Source organism: Ursus arctos, unplaced genomic scaffold, assembly GCF_023065955.2.
Source record: "Ursus arctos isolate Adak ecotype North America unplaced genomic scaffold, UrsArc2.0 scaffold_34, whole genome shotgun sequence".
Taxonomy (NCBI): domain Eukaryota; kingdom Metazoa; phylum Chordata; class Mammalia; order Carnivora; family Ursidae; genus Ursus; species Ursus arctos.
The window spans coordinates 2,956,556-2,978,168 of record NW_026623030.1 but is presented as its reverse complement, the minus strand read 5'-3'; the positions used below and the strand labels follow the sequence as shown (position 1 = coordinate 2,978,168).

The window sequence follows — 21,613 nt, the reverse complement described above, 5'->3', positions numbered from 1 at the left end:
ATCCCTCTTAAATCCAAATCCCACCTCATTAAGACTCTTACCCTTTTAGATCTCATCATCCTTTGCTTCTTCCCATACTTGCCATAATTCAGTCATTCTACCATTCTTCTGATAAAGAGCCCAGGTGGATTTTGTTTTTAAAAGATCTGATTTTTAAGTAACTTCTACACCCAAGGTGGGCTCAAACTTACAACCCTGAGATAAAGAGTCACATGCTCCAATGACTGAGCCATCCAGGCACTGCATGAATTTTTTTTTTAAGTAGGCTCCACGCTGGGCAGCCCAGCATGGAGCCCAGTTCAGGGCTTGAACTCAGGACACTGAGATCAAGACCTGAGCTGAAATCAAGAGCTGGACAATTAACCAACTGAGCCACTTAGGCGCCCCCATGGATTCTACCTTAGTAAGATCTCTCAACATCCCTATCTGTTACCTTCTGATACCTCTGTATCACTTCACCTCTAGACAGTTACAATAGCTTAACGGTAACATCACAGTTTTTTCTCTATCACTTCCACCAGTGTTGATCTACCCCACAAAAATCTCAGAATTGACCATATGACTGCCTGTTTTCAAAATCATCGATGCTCCTTCATTGCATAAATATAGACTCAAACTCAGTTTTGCCTTTAGAGTCCTCTACAATTTGCTACCTACTTTTCCAGGATTAGATTCCACAGTTCAAACTGTGATTTGAGCCTGTTATCCATCAAAATCATACTCACTCTTAAAAGACCCAACTTAAACTCCACTCTTCATCTTTATACCCTCCATATAATGATTAGGAAACGGCTCTGCACAAAAAAGGCAAAATTCATAATTGCCTGAAAATCCTCAAATCTGTCTGGAAGCATTACATTTTTAAAAATATCGCTAAATATTAACATTTCATTCAAGAAGCCCTCCATAAACCAGCATTTTTAAGCAACATTAAATACTAATAATGTACAACGTAGATTACATTCTTACTAAAATGAAGATTAAAACTATAATCTGGACCAAGGATTCTACTTCCAATTATACTTGTATTTGGATTTTAGGAAAGGAAAATTACCGTAAAAGTACTCGGCATCTCCCTCAATAGAGACTTGGAAGGTCAAATACGTATACAGCAATGATAGAAATAGTTACCCAGCTAAATTATCTTCAGACTAGTAAGAATTGCATTAGAGGGGAAAAGAAAAAAAAACTCTTTCAATTAAAGTACCCAAAACCTAAAGATTTTTTCAGTCCATATTTTAGATGTTAAATTTTTAAAGAGAGTCGAAGAATGTTATGGACAATTCTGAACCTCTCATGACACACGTTTACTGGCATACTTACCAGCAGGTGCAATAGCAATCAGATGCATGACAGAGAAGTGATGCTGTGGGCAGTATTTTCCAGGGCCTTATTTCTTTTAGACCTGACCTAATTTAATTCCTCTTTTGGCTCCTAAACCTCTGAGTTCACATGAATTTTCACAGTTGCATATGTGAAGCATTTTGCTCCTCAAGAGAATGAAAATAGTCAAGATTCAATGTCTTTTTTAAATTTAATTAGTCTTTCTAAGATACTTGTTAAAACATGCCCTTTATGGCATTTCTATAATCACAATCATTCAAATTTGAATACATTTCTAAAATAGACTTGCTTACAACAGTAAAATATCCCTAACTCTAAAGCTATTAATAACACTATTTAAAGACAGCAGGGTATAATAGAAAGAGCTGCAGCACTTGAGATAGGATCTCAGTCTACAATCTCAAGTCTGTCTCTTTAGTTGTATGACCTGAAGAATTTGCTTCACCTCGAAATACTTTCTCCCCTGAAAGAGGGATAGCACCACCTTTCCTCGTTCGAGGTGGCTGTTCAAATAAAATGAGATAATGTATCTAGTACAGTACCTGCCACCAAGTGTTCAATAAGTATTAGTCTGCCTTCTTCACTCAACGCAAGACACACTCACAAGAAATAGGTGTAAGGGAGTCTGCACTTCCCTAAGTCCTCATCAGCACAAAACAGTACAGCTAATTCTAATAAAAAGAACCAGGAACGTTTCTGAGGGATATGGATCAAGGTAAGAGAGGGCGCATGTAATTCTGCAAGAATTCCATTAAGGCAGCTGCATATATATCGACCACTAAAACATTAACAGGAAAAGTCCGCAACAATTGTGCTAAAACGTCTGAACACATTTACGACGGTAAGAGAGCTCAGTCGGAGTAAAGAAAAAAAGTGAAATTAGGCCCAACTCCAAACGTCTCTAACAAATAAATAGAGCCGTGCGGGCTTATCCTTCCAGAAACATGAACAGTATGGGTATTAAAATCCATGTTAAAACTTCAAGATTAAAATATTTCACAACTAACAGTGATGCTACTAACGCTTTTTATAGAAAGCCTGCGCAGGAGAGCACCGTTAGCACCACTGAAAATATTTCATGGAAGCAGTTCGCGGAATACAGGCAAGGGGAGGAAGGTAATTATTTCGGCCTTCTGCACACATGCCGAGGCGAAGCGCCTTTAAGACCGCGGCCAACGCCACCACCGACAAGCTTCTGAAGGAATTCCCGGCTCTACAATCGGATGTCAAAAAGAAGGCCACGATTCTAGCAAACCGGGGAGGGGGGGGCGGTTAGGGCAGGGGACCCCTTCCGTTCCCTTCCCGGGGGTCCTGGCACTAAAATCTGCGCTGCGCCTGAATCTGGGGGTCCCCGGGCACTGGCCTCCGCCCCTTATGCCCCTCCCGGCGGCAAGCAAAGGCCGGCCCGCGAAACGCCGCGAGCAACACCCAAACCTCGACCGGCCCCCGGCGCACCGACCACGGTGAAACCAAGGGCTGGGGTCGCGGCGGCCCGGGAGGCCGGGGCGCGGACGAGGCCGCGGCTGCGTCCGCCGCGTCCCCGGGCGGTGGGGTGGGGTGGGATAGGCGGGCGTGGCCGGGCCTGCGGGCGGGCGCGGACACTCACCACACCATGCCGTAGGCGCCCTCGCCGATGTACGAGAGGTTGGTGTAGCGCGGCCCCACGTCGAACACCTGCCCGCGGACCATCTCCGGGCCCGCGCCCGCCGCCGCCGCCGCCGCCATGTTGGCTGCCGGGCCGCCGCCGCCGCCTCCGCCGCGAAGGGCTCGACGCTCCGCGGCCGCCGCTCGGCCCACGCCGCGCCTCCCGGAGGGACCGCGCCGCTGCAAGTGCAGCTGCCGACGCCGACCGGGAAGGAGCAAGGAGAGTACCGCTTAGGACTGCTGGAGAGGTTACGGCCACTCGGACCGACTGCCTGCCTGACTGACGGGCGGGCCGGCGGGCGGAGGGAGGGGCGCGCGCCGAGGAGGGCGCCGGGGCGGAGTCAAGAAGCGTGCACGCGGATTGGCTCTCCGCCGTCTGGGGGCAGGGCTGCGCGGGCCGGCGGAAGCAGCGAGGTCGGGGCGGAGCATTGCGGCGGCAGCAGAGTCACCGCCCTGCTTGGTCACGTGCGTTCGCGGGGGAGTTGGCGCGGGAGGCGGCTCTCGAGACACAGAAGGACACCGAGGCGTCGGGACGGTAGTTATAACACGGAGCCTGAGGAGACTGTCGGGGCAGGGAAAGCCCCGGAGCGGGGTACTGACTGAACCAGGGAACGACCTGGGACAGCGCGTGAGGGACGCCGACACGCCACACACCGGCCGCAGGCCTGCAGTAGGCCTCCCCGACTCCATGGCCCACACACAAACTTAGAGGCCTCGAGACAAGGACAGAAACCGAAAGGCGTGACCGAGACCGCGAAAGATATTTGCATACTGAGAAAGTGTGAAACACAGAGGTTGAGACTAAAGCGAGAGACTCAGGATCCACTCATCAGACACGTTCGTTCCTCCAGTGTTTGTCGAGCATCTACAGTGATCCTGGGCATCCACATTCTACAGTGAGGAGATAGGTAGCTAAGAAAGGAAGAAAGGGAGGGAGGGAGGGAGGTAAAAAAATACTCAAATTGTGATAAGTACTGTGAAGACATGTAAAGCAGAGTAAGGGGTTAGGGGGTAGTGGAGAAAGACCTGGAGATTCAGAGACCGAGACCCAGCTGGGTACAGATGGACAGAATCTTAGGACATACCAAAACATGAATGCAAAGGTGGAAACACCAAAACCAGAACATTAAGATCTAGAGAAAATGAGACAAACAGACTGGGGGCCTGAAGTACTCACAAACACCAGAGGTTGAAAAATAAAAATCAAGCCTAAAGCAGGTGAATACCAAGAATAGCTAAGACAACGAGACAGAAATGTTACAGCCACTGCTGCTGAGCATTTCCCAGGACATCTTTGGAGGGGGAATAAGGATATAAGATCCTACATCTCAATTGTCCAGCACTGTGATCTTGAAAGCCCCCAACTCTGGACTTCTAGAAGTCAGCAAAGTTCAGTTAGTCAATCTCAAAGGTGAATAGGCAAATTATTTAAAAACCTGGTAGGAAAAATATAGGTGGCACGTGGAATAAGAAAGTGCTAGAGCCAAAAATTACTCCTTTGAAATACATTTAGTCCACTAAGCAGGACCCAATCTTAGAATACACCTAATCTTCTTTCTTTTTTTATTTTTGTTTTTTAAAGATTTTATTTATTTTTGAGAGAGAGTACACGAGCATAAGCAGGGGGAGCGGTAGACGGAGAAGCAGGCTCCCTGCTGAGCAGGGAGTCCATGCAGGACTGCATCCCAGGACCTTGGGATCATGGCCTGAGCCAAAGGCAGACGCTTAACAGACTGAGCCACCAAGGCACCCCTATTCTTGATTATAAGACAACATTGCAACTTTTAAAGAAAGGCCAAGATAAATGGAGAGTACTATGAAATTAAAACCACAATAACCAAAGTAAAATTCAATAGTTAATGCAGTAAAAAGCAGATTTGACAATGCAGAAGAGCAAATCAGCAATAAAGAAGATAAACATAAGAAATACTCAAAGTGGTGGAATTCTTTGAGAAAAAAATGAGTAGGAGAACATCATGAAGACTCAAGCTATAGGAATCCCTCAAAAGAAGACAGAGCAAATCAATTACAGACAATAATTTAAATTATAATGAAATTGTCCTTAGGTCTGAAAAGATCTGAGTGCAGGTAGAAATTTGAGTAAATTCACTGGAATCTAGAAAAATTAATAAGCAGAAACCAACTTCAGGACATAATCTGGAAAATTTCTTAGATTTCAGGGATAGAGAACAAACACTAAATAGTATCCAATAAAAAAAAAACCATATATTTATTTTAAAAATTTGTTCTTTTCAGATTATTCCTTTGTAATAATCAAATGCAAAAGGAAAATGTAACAAGACTGACAGCACTCTGAGGTGGTAGGTTGTAACCTTCCTTGGATGGTTTCATTCTCTCCAATCCTGAATTCCTCCCAGGTTTTCAACCATTGCTGAGATCTCATTCCTGAACTCCAGGCCAGCTTGTTTACCTGAACAGCTTTACGTGACATCTCCACAGGTGCTTCAACTGCACATATCCAACCTGCCCATGGTTAGCTGCAGTTCTGCACGCAGAGTGCCAGAGAGTTTCAATCTTGGCTGCTCCACTTACTACCTATATGACCTTGACCTCAGTTTCCTCACTCTTAAAATGAAGATCACAATAGTACCTACCTCATAAGTTTTTTGTACGGGATAAATAAGACAGCAGAGGTAAAGAACCTGGCACATAGCAAATACTCAATAAATGTTATCTTTTATTATTATCTACCCCACCCAAACCTGTTCCTCATCTTGTATCTGTGGATAGCATCACCACCCAGATACACAAACTGGAAATTTGAGGGTGATCCTGAACAACTCATTTTCCCTCGTTGCCAGCTCTCCCCTCAGCCAACCAATCACAAACTCCTGTAAATTCGGTTTCTTTAATATTTCTGAAATCCTGGGGCTGGCTCGGTTGGTGGAGCATGCGACTCTTGATCTCAGGGTTGTAAGTTCAGGCCCCACATTGGGTATAGAGGTTACTTAAAAATAAAATCTTTAAAAATAATAATAGTAATAGTAATAATAATAATATTATAATATTTCTGAAATCCTTGCTACTCAAAGTATGGTGTCCAGACCAGCAGCATCAGCATTATGTAGGAGTTTGTTGGGAATGTGGCATCTCAGGCCCTACCCCAGAACTACTGAATCAGGCTCTGTATTTTAACAAGATCCCCAGGTGGTTTGTGTGCATATTAAACTTTGAAAAGCACTATTTTTTATTGAGGCATAAGTGACATATATTACATTAGTTTCAGGTGTACAACATAATGATTCAATATGTGTAAATATTGTGAAATGATCACCATAAGTCTAGTTAACTGCAAACATCACACATGGTTACAGACTTTGGAAAAGCACTGTTTTAAACATACCCACTTCATCCCCCTTGCCATTTTGCTACTTAAAGCCTGCTGCATCAGCTCTCTCACCTAGAGTACCACAATAACCTTAGTCCTGCTTTCAGTGTTGCCCATCTCCAATTGCTTCTCTTTGTACAAAATCGATCTTTCAATAACAAACTTGACCGTGTCTCTTTCCTTCCCCATTACACTCAGAGGGAGGCCTTTGCCCACCACCCCCTCCACCCCAGCTCTGCTTAATCTGCCCTCTTTACCTTCCATGTTTCAGCCAGATTGGAATACTCTCCGTTCTCTCTTGTCTTTCATTCTTACCACATACCTATCTCTCTTCCTGTGACATGTTCTCTCTTCAGTCTTCCAGCATTTGTGGATGTTTTAAAGCCACCACACTATCATGTCATGATGCATCTGACCACTAATTTTCTCCAGAGAACTTCCCTTGGTTCCATGGGTGCTAAGTAACCTTATGATTAGAGTTTGGCTTCACTCGTGGTTTTCAACAGGGAAAGTTCACTAACCCAGCGACAGCCCTGTTCAGGTCCTTTGGCAATTACTGTTTATTCTAAGATGGGAATTAGATATACATCAGTCTTTGCCGAGTCAGGTTAACATGAGCCAGGCCCAGAGGAAACAACCATTAGCTACGCTGACAGCAATAAATATTTGGAAGCACAAAGCTGAGAACTAGGTTCTGGAACACTGTGAGACCATATGAAATCATTACCTAAGCACAAAACCCTGCTTAGAGGGGAGCCTGGGTGGCTCAGTCAGTTAAGCATATGCCTTCAGCTCAGGTCATGATCCCAGAGTTCTGGGATCAAGCCCCACATCGGGCTTCTGGCTCAGTGGGGAGCCTGCTTCTCCCTCTCACTCTGCCGCTCCCCCTGCTTGTGGTCTCTCATGCTCTCTTTCTGTCAAATAAATAAATAAATAAATAAATAAATAAATAAAATCTTTAAAAAAAACCCCAAACCCTGCTTAGATGGGCAGCTGACCACCTGGATGTCTTCTGTGTTGTCTCTCTAGAGTGGTGACAGTTCACAGTTCTGTAGAATCTTAGAAAACAATGGATGTCTGTTATTTTTGCTTGCCCAGCATCAACTTCTCCTTCTGGAAGCAACAACCCAATTTTTCTTTGGTGAACTGTCCCTTCTATACTCTTCTGTGGTTTGGAGGGCTGACCCTGCCCCCAGATCAAGTGTAGGCACGTGACCCAGGGCTCCCCAAACAGAGTCACAGACATTGGTTCAAAGGATGGGCATGTGACCTAATCCAGGCCAATGACTCTTGGCTCAGACTTTTATAGAAACAATTGGAAAAAGAGTGCTCCCTTTCTGCTGGGGTTCTAGGGCAGTGAGTATGAGTTGGAGCAAAACACTACACGATGTGAAAAATGCCCTCTGAGAATGAAGGCAAGATAGGGAAAGCAGAGTCCAGAACTGGAGACAATTTCCTGATGACACATATTGAAGCCATATTCAACTGAATCTGGACTTCACAGGTTCATGAGCCAATATATTCTCTTTTTTTACTGTAGTCAGTTTGAAGTAGGTTTCTGTCACTTGAAACCACAAGAGTTTCTGACTAATACACTACCCAATTAACTCCCTTTTCTGCAAAAATTGCTCAGAATTGTATAATAAGCCACTGAGACATGAATCAGAAACTCATGAATGATGAAATGAGGGGAAAGAACTGGCAATAAGCCTTGAAACTAGCTAAAGATAGAGAGATAACTGAATAAAACACACCACTCAGTAGAGACTGTTTGATGCTGATAAGTTGAAATAATTTTTGTTGCTATGGTAACAAACAAAATGCAAAAGAAAAAAACTGAGTAAGAGGATTTTGTAAAAATTGGATTTTTAACCTCAGATTAATGCAGTGACAACCAGAAAGGAGGAAAGAAGGTAGAAAAAGCAAGGCATTAGGTCTTTGTTTTACCTACAATGAAGATAAAAGTTATTTTAAAAATAGTATAATTTCATATATTTTTTCATTGTAAGAAGCTTTATGTCTATTTTATAAATTATTATAACAGATAAAAGGGAAAATGTAATTCATGCAGCAAAAATCAAGAGCCTTTACCAAGAAGTGTACCAGACACTTTTGTCACATTGTAAATGGAAAAGAAATAGCAAGGAATCATAAAAAATGACATCAAGGCAAGGGAAAGAAAAGCAAAATTAAAATTGGAACTACACCAAAGTAAAAAGCTTTTGCACAGCAAAGGAAACCACCAACAATGACAAAAAGGCAACCTACTGAATGGGAGAAGATATTTACAAATGATATATCCAGTAATGGGTTAATATCCAAAATATAAAAAGAACTTAACCAACTCAACCCCAAAAAAATAAATAATCTTATTTAAAAATGGTCAGAGGACCTGAATAGACGTTTTTCCAAAGAAGACATACAGATGGCCAACAGACACATGAAACGATGCTCAACATCACTCATCATCTGGGGCATGCAAATCAAAACTACAACGAGATGATTACCTTACACCTGTCAGAATGACTAAAATAAAAAACACAAGAAACACAAGTGTTGGCAAGGATGTAGAGAAAAAGAAAACTGTGCATTGCTGGTAGAAATGCAAATTGGTGCAGCTGTGGTGGAAAACAGTATAAGTATAAAGGTTCCTCAAAAAATTAAAAAGAGGGGTGCCTGGCTGGCTCAGTTCATAGAGCATGTGACTTTTGATCTCGGGGTTGTAGGTTCAAGCCCCAAGTTGGGTGTAGAGATTACTTAAAAATAAAGTCTCTAAAATAAAAAAGAGGATTATCATATGATCCAGTAATTCCCAATTTATCCAAAGAAAATGAAAACACTAATTTGAAAAGATACATGCACTCCTATGTTTATTGCAGCATTATTAACAATGGCTAAGATGTGGAACCCAAGTGTCTTCCATAGATGAATGGATAAAGATCTGGTATATATACAATAGAATATTACTTCAGCCATAAAAAAGAATGAAATCTTGTAATTTGCAACAACATGGATGGATCTAGAAGGTATAAAGCTAAGTGAAATAAGTCAGTCAGAGAAAGACAAATACCATATGATTTCACTCATATATGGAATTTAAGAACCAGAACAAATGAATGAACAAAGAAAAAAAGACAAAAAAATACTCTTTTTTTATATGTAAAGATTTTATTTATTTGAGAGAGAGAGAGAGTGAGAACACAAGAGGGGGGAAGAGCAGAGGGAGAGCGTAAGAAGCAGACTTCCTGGTGAGTGGAAAGCCTGACACAGGGCTTGATCCCAGAACCCTGGGATCATGACCTGAGCTGAAGGCAGACTCTTAACTGACTGAGCCACCCAGGCGCCCCCCAAAAATTTTTTTTATTTTTTTATTTTTTTATTTTTTTTTTAAAGATTTTATTTATTTATTTGACAGAGATAGAGACAGCCAGCGAGAGAGGGAACACAAGCAGGGGGAGTGGGAGAGGAAGAAGCAGGCTCATAGCGGAGGAGCCTGATGTGGGGCTCGATCCCAGAACGCCGGGATCACGCCCTGAGCCGAAGGCAGGCACTTAACCGCTGTGCCACCCAGGCGCCCCCAAAAAATTTTTTTAAATCACTGAAGACAGAGTTTCACCACAGAATGAAGAGAAAAAAAAAAAAACCACATCAAAACACCAGAATATTAGATGATGGAAATTAGACTAGGTGTAACAAATAAGGCAAATGTAAATAAATATGAAAAATGTAAATAGCTAGTCAAGCAGAGAAAGACAATTATCATATGATTTCTCTCATCTATGGAACATAAGAACTAGGATGATCGGTAGGGGAAGAAAGGGATAAAGAAAGGGGGGTAATCAGAAGGGGGAATGAAGCATGAGAGACTATGGACTATGAGAAACAAACTGAGGGCTTCAGAGGGGAGGGGGGGTGGGGGAATGGGATAGACCGGTGATGGGTAGTAAGGAGGGCACGTATTGCATGGTGCACTGGGTGTTATACGCAACTAATGAATCATCGGACTTTACATCGAAAACCGGGGATGTACTGTATGGTGACTAACATAATATAATAAAAAATCATTAAAAAATGTAAATAGCTAAAGTTCTTATATAAAAATAGGAAAATTTCAGATTGGATCAAAAGACAAACTCTGAATATGTACTGTTGTTAAAAAAAGTGCTAAAAAATACATATAGTAAAGAAAGGCATTGGGCACCTGGGTGGATCAGTCGGTTAAGCATCCGACTCTTGATCTCAGCTCAAGTCTTGATCTCAGGGTTGTGAGTTCAAGCCCCTCATTGGGCTCCATGCTGGATGTGGAGCCTACTTTTTTTTTTTTTTTTAAAGATTTTATTTATTTATTTGACAGAGAGAGAGACAGTAAGAGAGGGAACACAAGCAAGGGGAGTGTGAGAGGGAGAAGCAGGCTTCCTGCCGAGCAGGGAGCCCGATGCGGGGCTCGATCCCAGGGCCCCAGGATCAGGACCTAAGCCTAAGGCAGAGGCTTCACGGTTGAGCCACCCAGGCGCCCCTGGATGTGCAGCCTACTTAAAAACAAATACAATACGATACAATACCATACAATGGTATTATGAAACTAAATGTACCAAAAATCATAGCAACATTAAACAGGAAACAATAATCTTTAGAAATACAAGTAGGGGCGCCTGGGTGGCTCAGCCATTAAGCGTCTGCCTTCGGCCCAGGTCATGATCCCAGAGTCCTGGCATCGAGCCCCGCATCGGGCTCCCTGCTTCTCCCTCTCCCACTCCCCCTGCTTGTGTTCCCTCTCTTGCTCTCTCTCTCTGTCAAATAAATAAATAAAATCTTAAAAAAAAAAAAAATACAAGTAATGGGGGCGCCTGCGTGGCTCAGTCGGTTTAGCATCTGCCTTCAGCGCAGGTCATGATCCCAGGGTCCTGGGACTGAGCCCCGGTCAGGTTCCCTGCTCAGCGAGGGGGCCTGCTTCTCCCTCTCTGGTTTCCCCTGCTTGCGCTCTCTCGCTCTGTCTCTGTCAAATAAATAAATAAAATCTTTAACAACAACAAAAAAAGAAATACAGTAGAAACACAGTTATTGTAAACTATATTATATACCATTATCAGACTGTGACATATAAAACAAAAATAAAGATGAATTCAATAACAATTGATAAGGCATAAACATATAGGCTGAGTTCTACACCTACATAAAATACAACAAGTACCTTACACTGGACCACAAGAAATTTTACAAATTCAAATAAGCAAATATTGTTCAGGTCAAACCCTCTGGTCAGCACAACTTAACAAATAAGTAAGTAATAACACAATCTTAAATTTCAAAATCCCCAACCAGTGGGAAATTAACAAACATTCTACTAAATAATGTTTCAGTCAGGGAGGAAATATGATCACGTCACACACTCAAGAAAATCAGGAAAATAAGATGGCGACTACTGAAAGCCTGGAGAGCAATTTCTTTAATATTAGGCTGAAGGCTGGGCTGGCCACTGGCACCATTATTATATAACATCACTCTGGCCCGGCAGCTATTTTTCAGCTCCTTTTCTGGGTTCCTCTTATCTGTCCATTCCTTAAATTTCAGTATCCTTTGCTTGCCAGATAGAAGCTTTCAGCTGTAGGTTCAGAAAACTTTGAATCACACAGAGCTGGGATTAGGATGAGTTCTGCGAGGCACTTAAGTGAATATTTAAGGAGGCGATCAATCCCGGGGTCAGGCAAACACAGCAGCGGTACCCGAGGGATGGTGCCTCCTCAAACGTTGCATCCTGGGTCCCTCAATTGCCTCTCCCTAGACCTGGCCCTGCCAAACCAAATTGGTATAAACAGTAAGGACACTCTCATCTAACAGGAATTCCACAAGGAAGGTTCTTGCTCCTCCCCTCTGCCCTTTTCTAGCCTCTGCCCAGTCCTGTGCATTGGCAACACCCTCGGGCAAACAGGCAGACGGCTGTAGCATTTCCAGACTGCACATGGCACTACACTGTTCAAAGGCAGGAAAGGGACTGTGTCTTTGGGAGTCTCCTTAGAAGTGAGGAAACCACAGAGCCACCCAGCAGGCTTCGTCTCATGCCTCATCGACAGATGGGGTTACGTGCCCACCACATCGAATCATCCTGAAGAAGGATGGGGTGCCTGGGTGGTGTGGTTGGTTAAGCGTTCAACTCTTGGTTTTGGCTCAGGTCATGATCTCAGGGTTGTGAGATCAAGCCCTACGTGTGGCTCTGCGCTCAGCGCAGAAGAGTCTGCTTGGGACTCTCTCTCTCTCTCTCTCTCTCTGCCCCTCCCCTGCTCTAAAATAAATAAATAAATCTTTAAGAATAAGGAGACTACCGTGAGTGCCTTAAGCCAATCAAGGTTTATCCTTGGAACCTAGAAGAGGGTGACTCTCCCCTATCTGCATGGGGAAGGATAGACACCCCAATCAAATCAGGGTACTCAGAAAGAAAGAGGGAATGGCTAGGCCACTGAAAGGATTATCCCACTCCTCTCACATGATGTACTCATCCCAGAGTAGCCATCATCTTCACCCAAGTCTCCCTGTCTAGTCCAAGTCACACATATCAGCTCCACATTCAAGCAGACAGGCCCTCATTACAAATCTCTCCTTGACTTCCCACCTGCCCGCTCTCTGTTTCCAGCTCACCCAAGGGCCCCTCTACTTTTTCAGTTCTCCAAGCCAAAACGTAAACACCTTTTTCAACCTCACTCCTTACCAAACACAGCATCCAATCGATACCCAAATCCTCCTCACTGGACTGCCTAAATATTACTTGTTTTTTTAAGGAAACATTATTTTTTAGACTTACAGAAAAATTGCAAAGATAACGTGAGTTCCAATTATTCCACACTGAGTTTCTCCTGTTATTAACGTCTTTTATTAGTGTGGTACATTCGGTACAATTAATGAACCAGACTGATGCACTACTCTTAACTGAAGTCCATAGTGTATTAAGATTTCCTTAGTTTTTACTTAAGGTCCTTTTTCTGTTACAGGATCCCATGTTATATTTATTCATTGTGTAGTTGTGACAGTTTCTCAGACTTTCCATGCTTCTGATGACTGAGTATTAGTCAAGTATTTTGTAGACTTTCCCTCAGTTGAGATTTACCTAATGGTTTTCTCATATGTGCATTTTTGGGAGGAAGACCTTAAGAGTTAAAGTGCCATTTTCATCACATAATAAATATCAAGGCTACATGCTACCAACATGACATCACTATTGATGTTGACCTTGATCACCTGGCTGAGTTAGTGTTTATCAGATTTCTTCCTTGTAAAGTTATTCTGTTTCCTCCCTTTCCAGACCATACACTTTGGAAGGAAGTCATGAGGCACAGCTCATACTTAAGGAGTGGGGAGTTACGGTCCATCTCCTTGCAGGTGGTGTATCTACAGAAATTATTTGGAATTTTTCTGCACTGGAGATTCATCTCAACAGTATTCGATTTTTATAATTTATTTTGAAATAATATCAAACTTAATAGTTACAAGAACAGTATAAGAACTTCTATATCCCCTTTCTTTCCTCCTCTCTCCCTATATATATATGTATAATTTATGCATATAATAATATATGTATAGCTTAACAAACATACATTAACATATGTTAATAGGTAATATAATATAAAACATATATACAATATAATATATAAAGATATATAATTTATATATAATATATATATATAATTTATATATTATATATTAATACATATAATTATTACCATAATTCTTTCATGAACTATTTGAGGGAAAGTTGAAGAGTTGATGCCCTTATTCCTAAATACCTCTGAGTGTATTTCCCAAACAAAAAGGTTCCTACATAGCCACAGTATGCTCATCTGAATCGGGAACTCAACACCATGACGACACTGGAATCCAATCCCGATTCTATTCAAATTTCACCGATAGCTACACAATGTCTCTTATGTTTCTGGTTTATGATTCAATCCAAAATAATAAGTTGCATTTAGTTGTTGTGCCTTTTTAGTCTTCAGTATGTAACAGTCCTTGGTCTTTCCCTACCATTCATGACTGTGTGTTCTTGTTTTAGTTGTATGTTTAGTGAACTATTTTTAAATTTTTTATCTTTTAAGTTAACATACAGTAACATTAACTTTTAAAATGTACAGCTCTGGGACACCTGGGTGGCTCAGTAGGTTAAGCCTCTGCCTTCAGCTTGGGTCATGATCTCAGGGTCCTGGAATCGAGCCCCACATTGGGTTTCCTACTCAGCCGGGAGTCTGCTTCTTCCTCTTCCTCTGCACACCACCCCATCCCACTCGTGCTCTCTCTCTCTCTCAAATAAATAAATAAAATATTTTTAAAAATAACAAATAAAAAATAAATAAAATGTACAGCTCTGGGGTGCCTGGCTGGCTCAGTCGGTAGAGCATGATCTCGGGGTTGTGGGTTCGGGCCCCATGTTGGGTGTAGACATTACTCAGAAATGAAATCTTTAAAAAAAATAAAAATAAAATGTACAGCTCTATGGATTTTAATACATGTATAGATTTGTGTATCTATTACCACCATAAAGCTATAGAACACTTCCATTAGCCCCCCAAAATTCCCTTGTGCTATCCATTTATAGTCAGACTCCCATTCCTAACCCTTTCAACCCACTGATCTATTTTCCTTCACTACAGTTTCATCTTTAAAAAAAAAAAAGATTTTATTCATTTATTTGAGAGAGAGACAGAGATAGTGAGCTGGGAAGAGAGGAAAAAGGAGACTCCTCGTCGAGCAGGGAGCCTGATTTGGGGCTTGATCCCAGGACCCTGGGATCTTTAAATTTTTTAAAAGATTTTATTTATTTGAGACAGACAGCAAGCAAGAGAGCACAAGCAGGGGGAGCAGCAGAAAGAGAGGGAGAAGCAGGCACCCCACTGAGCAGGGAGCTCCATGCGGGGTTCAATCTCAGGACCCTGGGATCATGACTTGATCTGAAGACAGCAGCCTGACTGAGCCACCCGGGCATCCCTACTGTTCCATCTTTTTGAGAATGCCATATGGGGCACCAGAGTGGCTCAGTTGGTTAAGCATCTGACTCTTGATTTCAACTCAGGTCATGATCTCAGAGTTGTGAGATCAAGTCCCGCATTGAGCTCTATCCTGGGTATGGAGCCTGCCTATGATTCTCTCTCTCCCTCTTCCTCTGTCCCTCTCCACTACCGCTCATGCACTCTCTCTCTCTCTCCCCCTCAAAAACAACAAAAAAGAGAGAGAGAGGTGCCTGGGTGGCTCAGTCAGTGTATATTTAGCTTTATAAGAAACTACCAAATTGTTTTCCAGAGTGACTACATTTTACATTCCCACCAGTATAAGAGTGTAAGTAACTTTACATCCTTGCCAGTACATGGTATTGCCAATATATTTTTATTTTGGCTATTCTAATAGGTGTATAGTAGTATCTTTTATGTTTTATTCTATAAGTTTTATAGGCTTACATTTTACATTTAGATCTATGTTCCATTTTCAGTTGATTTTGGCAGAACATGTAAGGCTTAGATTGAGCTTTCTTTCTTTCTTTCTTTCTTTCTTTCTTTCTTTCTTTCTTTTTCTTTTTTTTTCCTATGGAGGTTTAATTGTTCCAATACCATTTGTTGAAAGGACTATCCTTTTGCCATTAAATTGTCTTTGTAGCTTTGTCAAAATCAATTGGCAAGGGGCGCCTGGGAGGCTCAGTCATTAAGTGTCTGCCTTTGGCTCAGGGCATGATCCCAGAGCCCTGGGATCGAGCCCCACATCGGGCTCCTCCGCTGGGAGGCTGCTTCTTCCTCTCCCACTCCCCCTGCCTGTGTTCCCTCTCTTGCTGGCTGTCAAATAAATAAATAAATAAATAAATAAATAAATAAATAAAATCTTTAAAAAAAATAATTGGCAAGAGGTGACATCAAGAAGAGAGCAGAGTAGGGAGTTTTAGGACTCCATCTATTTACAGAAACAACTGAAGTAGCAGAACCGCTTGAAGCCACTATTCTGGAACTCTGGAGTCTGATAGAACACTTGCAGTAGCAAGGGGAGTGTTTGTCAAGGAGTCTGGTCAATTTCAGTCAATATCAGTTTTCACATGGTAGCAGACACCATCCCTATCTCTCATCCTGGAAGCAGGCAGCTGCAGGGACTGTAGTCTGGATTCCTGGCACAGCCTTTTGGACCCAAGGTGATCAACAGCAACCTTGTCCTCCAAAAATTGAGATGGTGAGGTCTGATTACTAATTGCTGCTTTTGATTGCTGAGAGGCCAGCACAGAGGTTGGCCATTGTTTCAGTCCCCACAGACTGAAGCAGCTTCCCAACTCTGAGAGTATTTAAAGAGATAGGACCTATTTATTTTTCTTCTCTTGGGAGCCAGACATTTAAGGAAATTTCATCAGATCATTAGCAGACCTTAGAAACAATGCAAGAGAAACCTCAGTGGACACCACAACAAGGAATACACACTGCAAAAATAGTTTGGAAAAGTCATAAAAGGATGGCTCCAGCCATCAACAAACAAAACCAACAATCCCTGAAGAGTGAGAGAATTAGATCTCCAGAATTACCACAAAACAGTACTCAGAATGTCCAGTTCTGAACAAAAAGTTACAAAACATACAAAGAAATAGGAAAATAGCTTATTCACAGGAAAAAAAAATAATTTGACAGAAATCATCGCCAAGGAAATCCAGACATTGGAATTATAAGTCAAAGATTTTAAATCACTTGTTTCAAATATGTTCAATGAACTAAAGGGAACCATGAAAAAGGACAAAAGGAAATCTGGAAAATGATGTCTGAACAAAATGTCAATATCAATAAAGAGATAGAAATTATAAAGGGGGTACCTGACTGGCTCAGTTGGAAGAGCATGCAACTCTTGATCTTGGGGTTGTGAGTTCAAGCCCCACATTGGGTGTACAGATTTCTAAAGTAAATAAATAAACTTTAAAAAAGAAGTAATTATGGGCACCTGGGTGGCTCAGTCAGTTAAGTGTCTGCCTTTGGCTCAGGTCATGATCTCAGGGTCCTGGGATCGAGCCCCATGTTGGGCTCCCCATTTAGCTAGCAGTCTGCTTCTCCCTCTCCCTCTGTCCCTCCCCACTGCTCGTTCTCTCTCCCTCTCTCTCTAATAAATAAATAAATAAAATCTTTTAAAAAAAGAAATTATAAAAAAGTTTCCAAACAGAAATTCTGGAACTATAAAGTACGATAATTTAAGAACAGATGTGAACAGGCAGAAAAAAGGATCACTGAACATGAGGATAAGACATTTGAAAGTATCTAGTCTGAGGAACAGTAAGAAAAAAGAATGAAGAAAAAAGAAAAGAAAAGAGAATGAAGAAAAATAACAGGCCTAGAGACTTGTGGGATACCATCAAGTATACCAACATATGCATCATAGGAATTCAAGGAAGAAAAGAAAGGGGCAGAAAAAATATTTGAGAAATATTTACTGAAAACTTCCCAAATCTGATGAAAGACATCCAAGAAAATCCATGAATTCCAAGCAGGGTAAATTCAAAGAGTTTCACATTGAGACACATTATATTCAAATGGTGGAAACTCAAAGATGAAAAAAAATTTTTTTTGAAAACAGCAAGAGAGAAGTGATGTATTATGTACAGAAGATTCTCAATAAGATTAATAGCTCATTTCTAATCAGAAATCATTCAGGCCAGAAGGCAGTGGAATGACAAATTTAAAGCCTTGAAAGAAAAATACCGTTAGCTAAGAATTCTATATCCAGCAAAATTATCTGGGCGGGGCTCCTCTCTCAGTGTGAGTCTGCTTGAAATTCTCTCTCTCTCCCTCAGCCCCTCCTGCTCATGCTCTCTCTCTCTCTCTTTCTCAAATAAATAAAGAAATGGTTTTTTTTTTAAAGAAATATTAAAGGGAGTACTTCAAGCTGAAATGAAAACAACAACAACAACAACACATAAGATAGTTACTTGAAGACATCAGAAAAAATTAAAGAACAGCAGTAAAGGTGATTTCAAAAAGTAAATATAAAAGCCAATATTATTGTACTCTTGGTTTGACTTATAACTTATCTCTTTTTCTTATATATGTAAAGGTAAATGCATAGGGGCACATGGGCAACTCAGTCTGTTAAACTCTCTCTCAAATAAATAAATAAATAAATAAATAAATAAATAAATAAAATCTTTTTTTAAAAAGGTAAATGCATAAAGCAATAACTATAAATTTATGTTAAGGGGCATACAATGCATAAAGAGTAATCTATACAAAAATATAGAGGAGGAGAGTTGAAGATGTAATATTATTAATATACTATTGAAAATAAGTTGGGGGGGTGCCTGAGTAGCTCAGTTGGGTTAGCGTCTGCCTTCAGCTCATGTCACGATTCCAGGATCCTGGGATCGAGTCCTGCATTGGGCTCCCTGCTCAGTGGGGAGTCTGCTTCTCCCTCTACCCTCCCCCCGCCGCTTGTGATCTCTCGCTCACTCTTTCTCACAAATAAATAAATAAATCTTTCAAAGAAATAAAATAAGCTGGTATAATTCAAATATTTTATCTTATAATTGTTTTTTATATATTTTATTTTTTTAGAGGGGGGAGAGAAAAGGAAAGGGAAGGGCAGAGGGAGAGAGAATGCTAGTCAGGCCCCATGCTCAGCACAGAGCCCGACATGAGACTCAATCTCACAACCCTGAGATCATGACCTGACGTGAAATCAAGAGCCGGATGCTTAACTGACTGAGCCACCAAGGCACCTCTATCTTATAATTGTTTGTAATTGTTATTTAATTTTAATTTTTAATAACTTTTATGATTATTTTATATTTATTATAAGCTTAAGATGTTAATTGTAATTCCCAAGATAATCACTAAGAAAATAACTTAAAATATATAGAAAAGGGGGGCACCTGGGTGGTGCAGTCGTTAAGCGTCTGCCTTCGGCTCAGGGCGTGATCCTGACGTTCTGGGATCGAGCCCCACATCAGGCTCCCCCACTGGGAGCCTGCTTCTTCCTCTCCCACTCCCCCTGCTTGTGTTCCCTCTCTCGCTGGCTGTCTCTCTCTGTGTCAAATAAATAAATAAATAAATAAATAAATAAATAATCTTAAAAAAAATAAAATATATAGAAAAGGAAAAAAGAAGGGAATTAAAATGGCACACTCCCAAAAAAATCAACTAATTTTTTTAAGTGGTGGTAATGGGAGAATTGAGGAGGCATATATATATATATATATATATATCATTTTATCATATATCACTATATATGACTATTTATATATATCTATAGATAGATAGATAGATAGATGGCACACAGAAAACAAATAGCTAAATGACAAAAATAAATCCTTCTTGACTGGCAAAAGGAAATTAGGACATTTGTGTATCAGGCTTAGTGAGGAACCAGTCCAAACTGGAGCACAAGGGCAAAGTTCTGTGGGATAGAGGTCTGCAGGGAAAAGATGGAACTGATCAATTATGGAATGAACATTTGGAAAGATTGTTGCTATGTGCTTAGAACATTTGGAAGAAAATAGCTCTAGGTACTTAGAAAACTAAACAACTGGAAAAAAGAAACAATTATAAACTCCAGGTAAAACCACCTTGTAAAGGAAAGAAAATCTAATAGTTCACAGCTTGAGTGAAGAATGTGTTTTTGGTCAATAATGTAAACACAAACTATTGATTTAACTATAAACTATGGAAAACATTAAAGTGAGAATAAGGGGAGGAAAAATGAGGGTTAGAGTGGTACAAGAAAGCTAATTCCTTGCTGCCAGAATAAGAAATAAATATTGTCTAAAACTGATAAATAAAAAAATAAGTCCTTGTTTTCTAGTAATCACATTAAATGTAAATGGATTAAACTATTATAGTAAAAGACAGAGATTGGCAGAGTAGATTAAAAGATAGAACTTGTTGGGGCGGCTGAGTGTTGGTTGAGCATCTGACTCTTGATTTCGGCTCACATCATGATCTCAGGTTTGTGAGATTGAGCCCTGTGTTGGGCTCCATGCTCAGTGGGGAGTCTGCTTGAGATTCTCTCTCCCTCTCCCCCTTCCACACTCTCTCTCAAATAAATAAATAAATAAATAAATAAATCTTAAAAAAAAAAATGTGTGTTTATCATGTCTACAAGACATCCACATTAGATATAAAGACACAGAGAGATTGAAAGTAAAAGGATGGGAGGGGCCCCTGGGTGGCACAGCGGTTAAGCGTCTGCCTTCGGCTCAGGGCGTGATCCCGGCGTTATGGGATCGAGCCCCACATCAGGCTCCTCCACTATGAGCCTGCTTCTTCCTCTCCCACTCCCCCTGCTTGTGTTCCCTCTCTCGCTGGCTGTCTCTATCTCTGTCGAATAAATAAATAAAAATCTTAAAAAAAAAAAAAAGAAAGTAAAAGGATGGGAAAAGTTACTCCATGCAAATAGTAAACAAAAGGGCTGGGGTGGCTATATTATTATCAGATAAAATAGACTTTCAATCAAAAGTTTACAAGAGACAAAGAAGTATATCATATATTCATAAAAGGTTAAACAAATCAAGAACATATAACATTTATAATAAATACATATGCACCTAGGGATGCCTGGGCGGTGCAGTTGGTTAAGCATCTGACTCTTGGTTTCAGCTCATGTCTGATCTCAGGGTCGTGAGATCAAGCCCCATGTGAAGCTCTGCACTCAGTGTGGAGTCTGCTTGGGTATCTCCCTCTTCTCCTTCTGCCCTTCCCCCCCAAATAAATAAATAAAATCTTTTTTAAAAAAGTATATATGTACTAAGGAGTCACAAAATATATGAAGCAAAAATTGACAGAATTGATGGGAGAAATAGACAGTACTACAATAATGGCTGGAGACTTCAATACCCACATTCAAAAATGGATGTAACAATCAGACTGAAGAACGATAAAGAAATAGAGAACTTGAACGACACTATAAACCAATTAGACCTGATATAAATAGAACACCACACAACAGCAGAATTCACATTATTCTCAAGTGCTCATGGAACAATCTCCTCCATAGATTGTCTGTTTGGCCACAAAAAGTCTTTTTTTTTTTTTTTTAATTTTCTTTTTAAGGGGCCCTGGGTGGCTCAGTCTGTTGAGTGTTCAGCTCTTGGTTTCTGCTCAAGTCCTGATCTCATGGGTCATGGGATCAAGCCCTGCATCAGGCTCCACATTCAGCAGGAGTCTGCTTGGATATTCTCTCCTTCTGCCCCTCCCCCCACTCACTCACACACGCACACTTTCTCTCTCTCTAAAGTAAATAAAGAAATCATTTTTAAAAAAGATTTTATTTTTAAGTAATCACTACACCCAA

At 41.0% G+C, this 21,613-nt stretch overlaps 1 protein-coding gene across 1 annotated transcript in view; it reads right to left on the bottom strand.

Annotated features, from left to right (window-relative positions):
* Positions 1-3,291, bottom strand: part of MAPK1 (mitogen-activated protein kinase 1) — a 104,653-nt gene extending 101,362 nt beyond the window's left edge. The window contains exon 1 of the mRNA XM_026487825.4: positions 2,951-3,291. Within this exon, the coding sequence (XP_026343610.1) occupies positions 2,951-3,069 (119 nt within the window). The 5' untranslated portion in view covers positions 3,070-3,291. The remainder of the gene's footprint in view (positions 1-2,950) is intronic.
* Between the last annotated feature and the right edge of the window lie 18,322 nt (positions 3,292-21,613).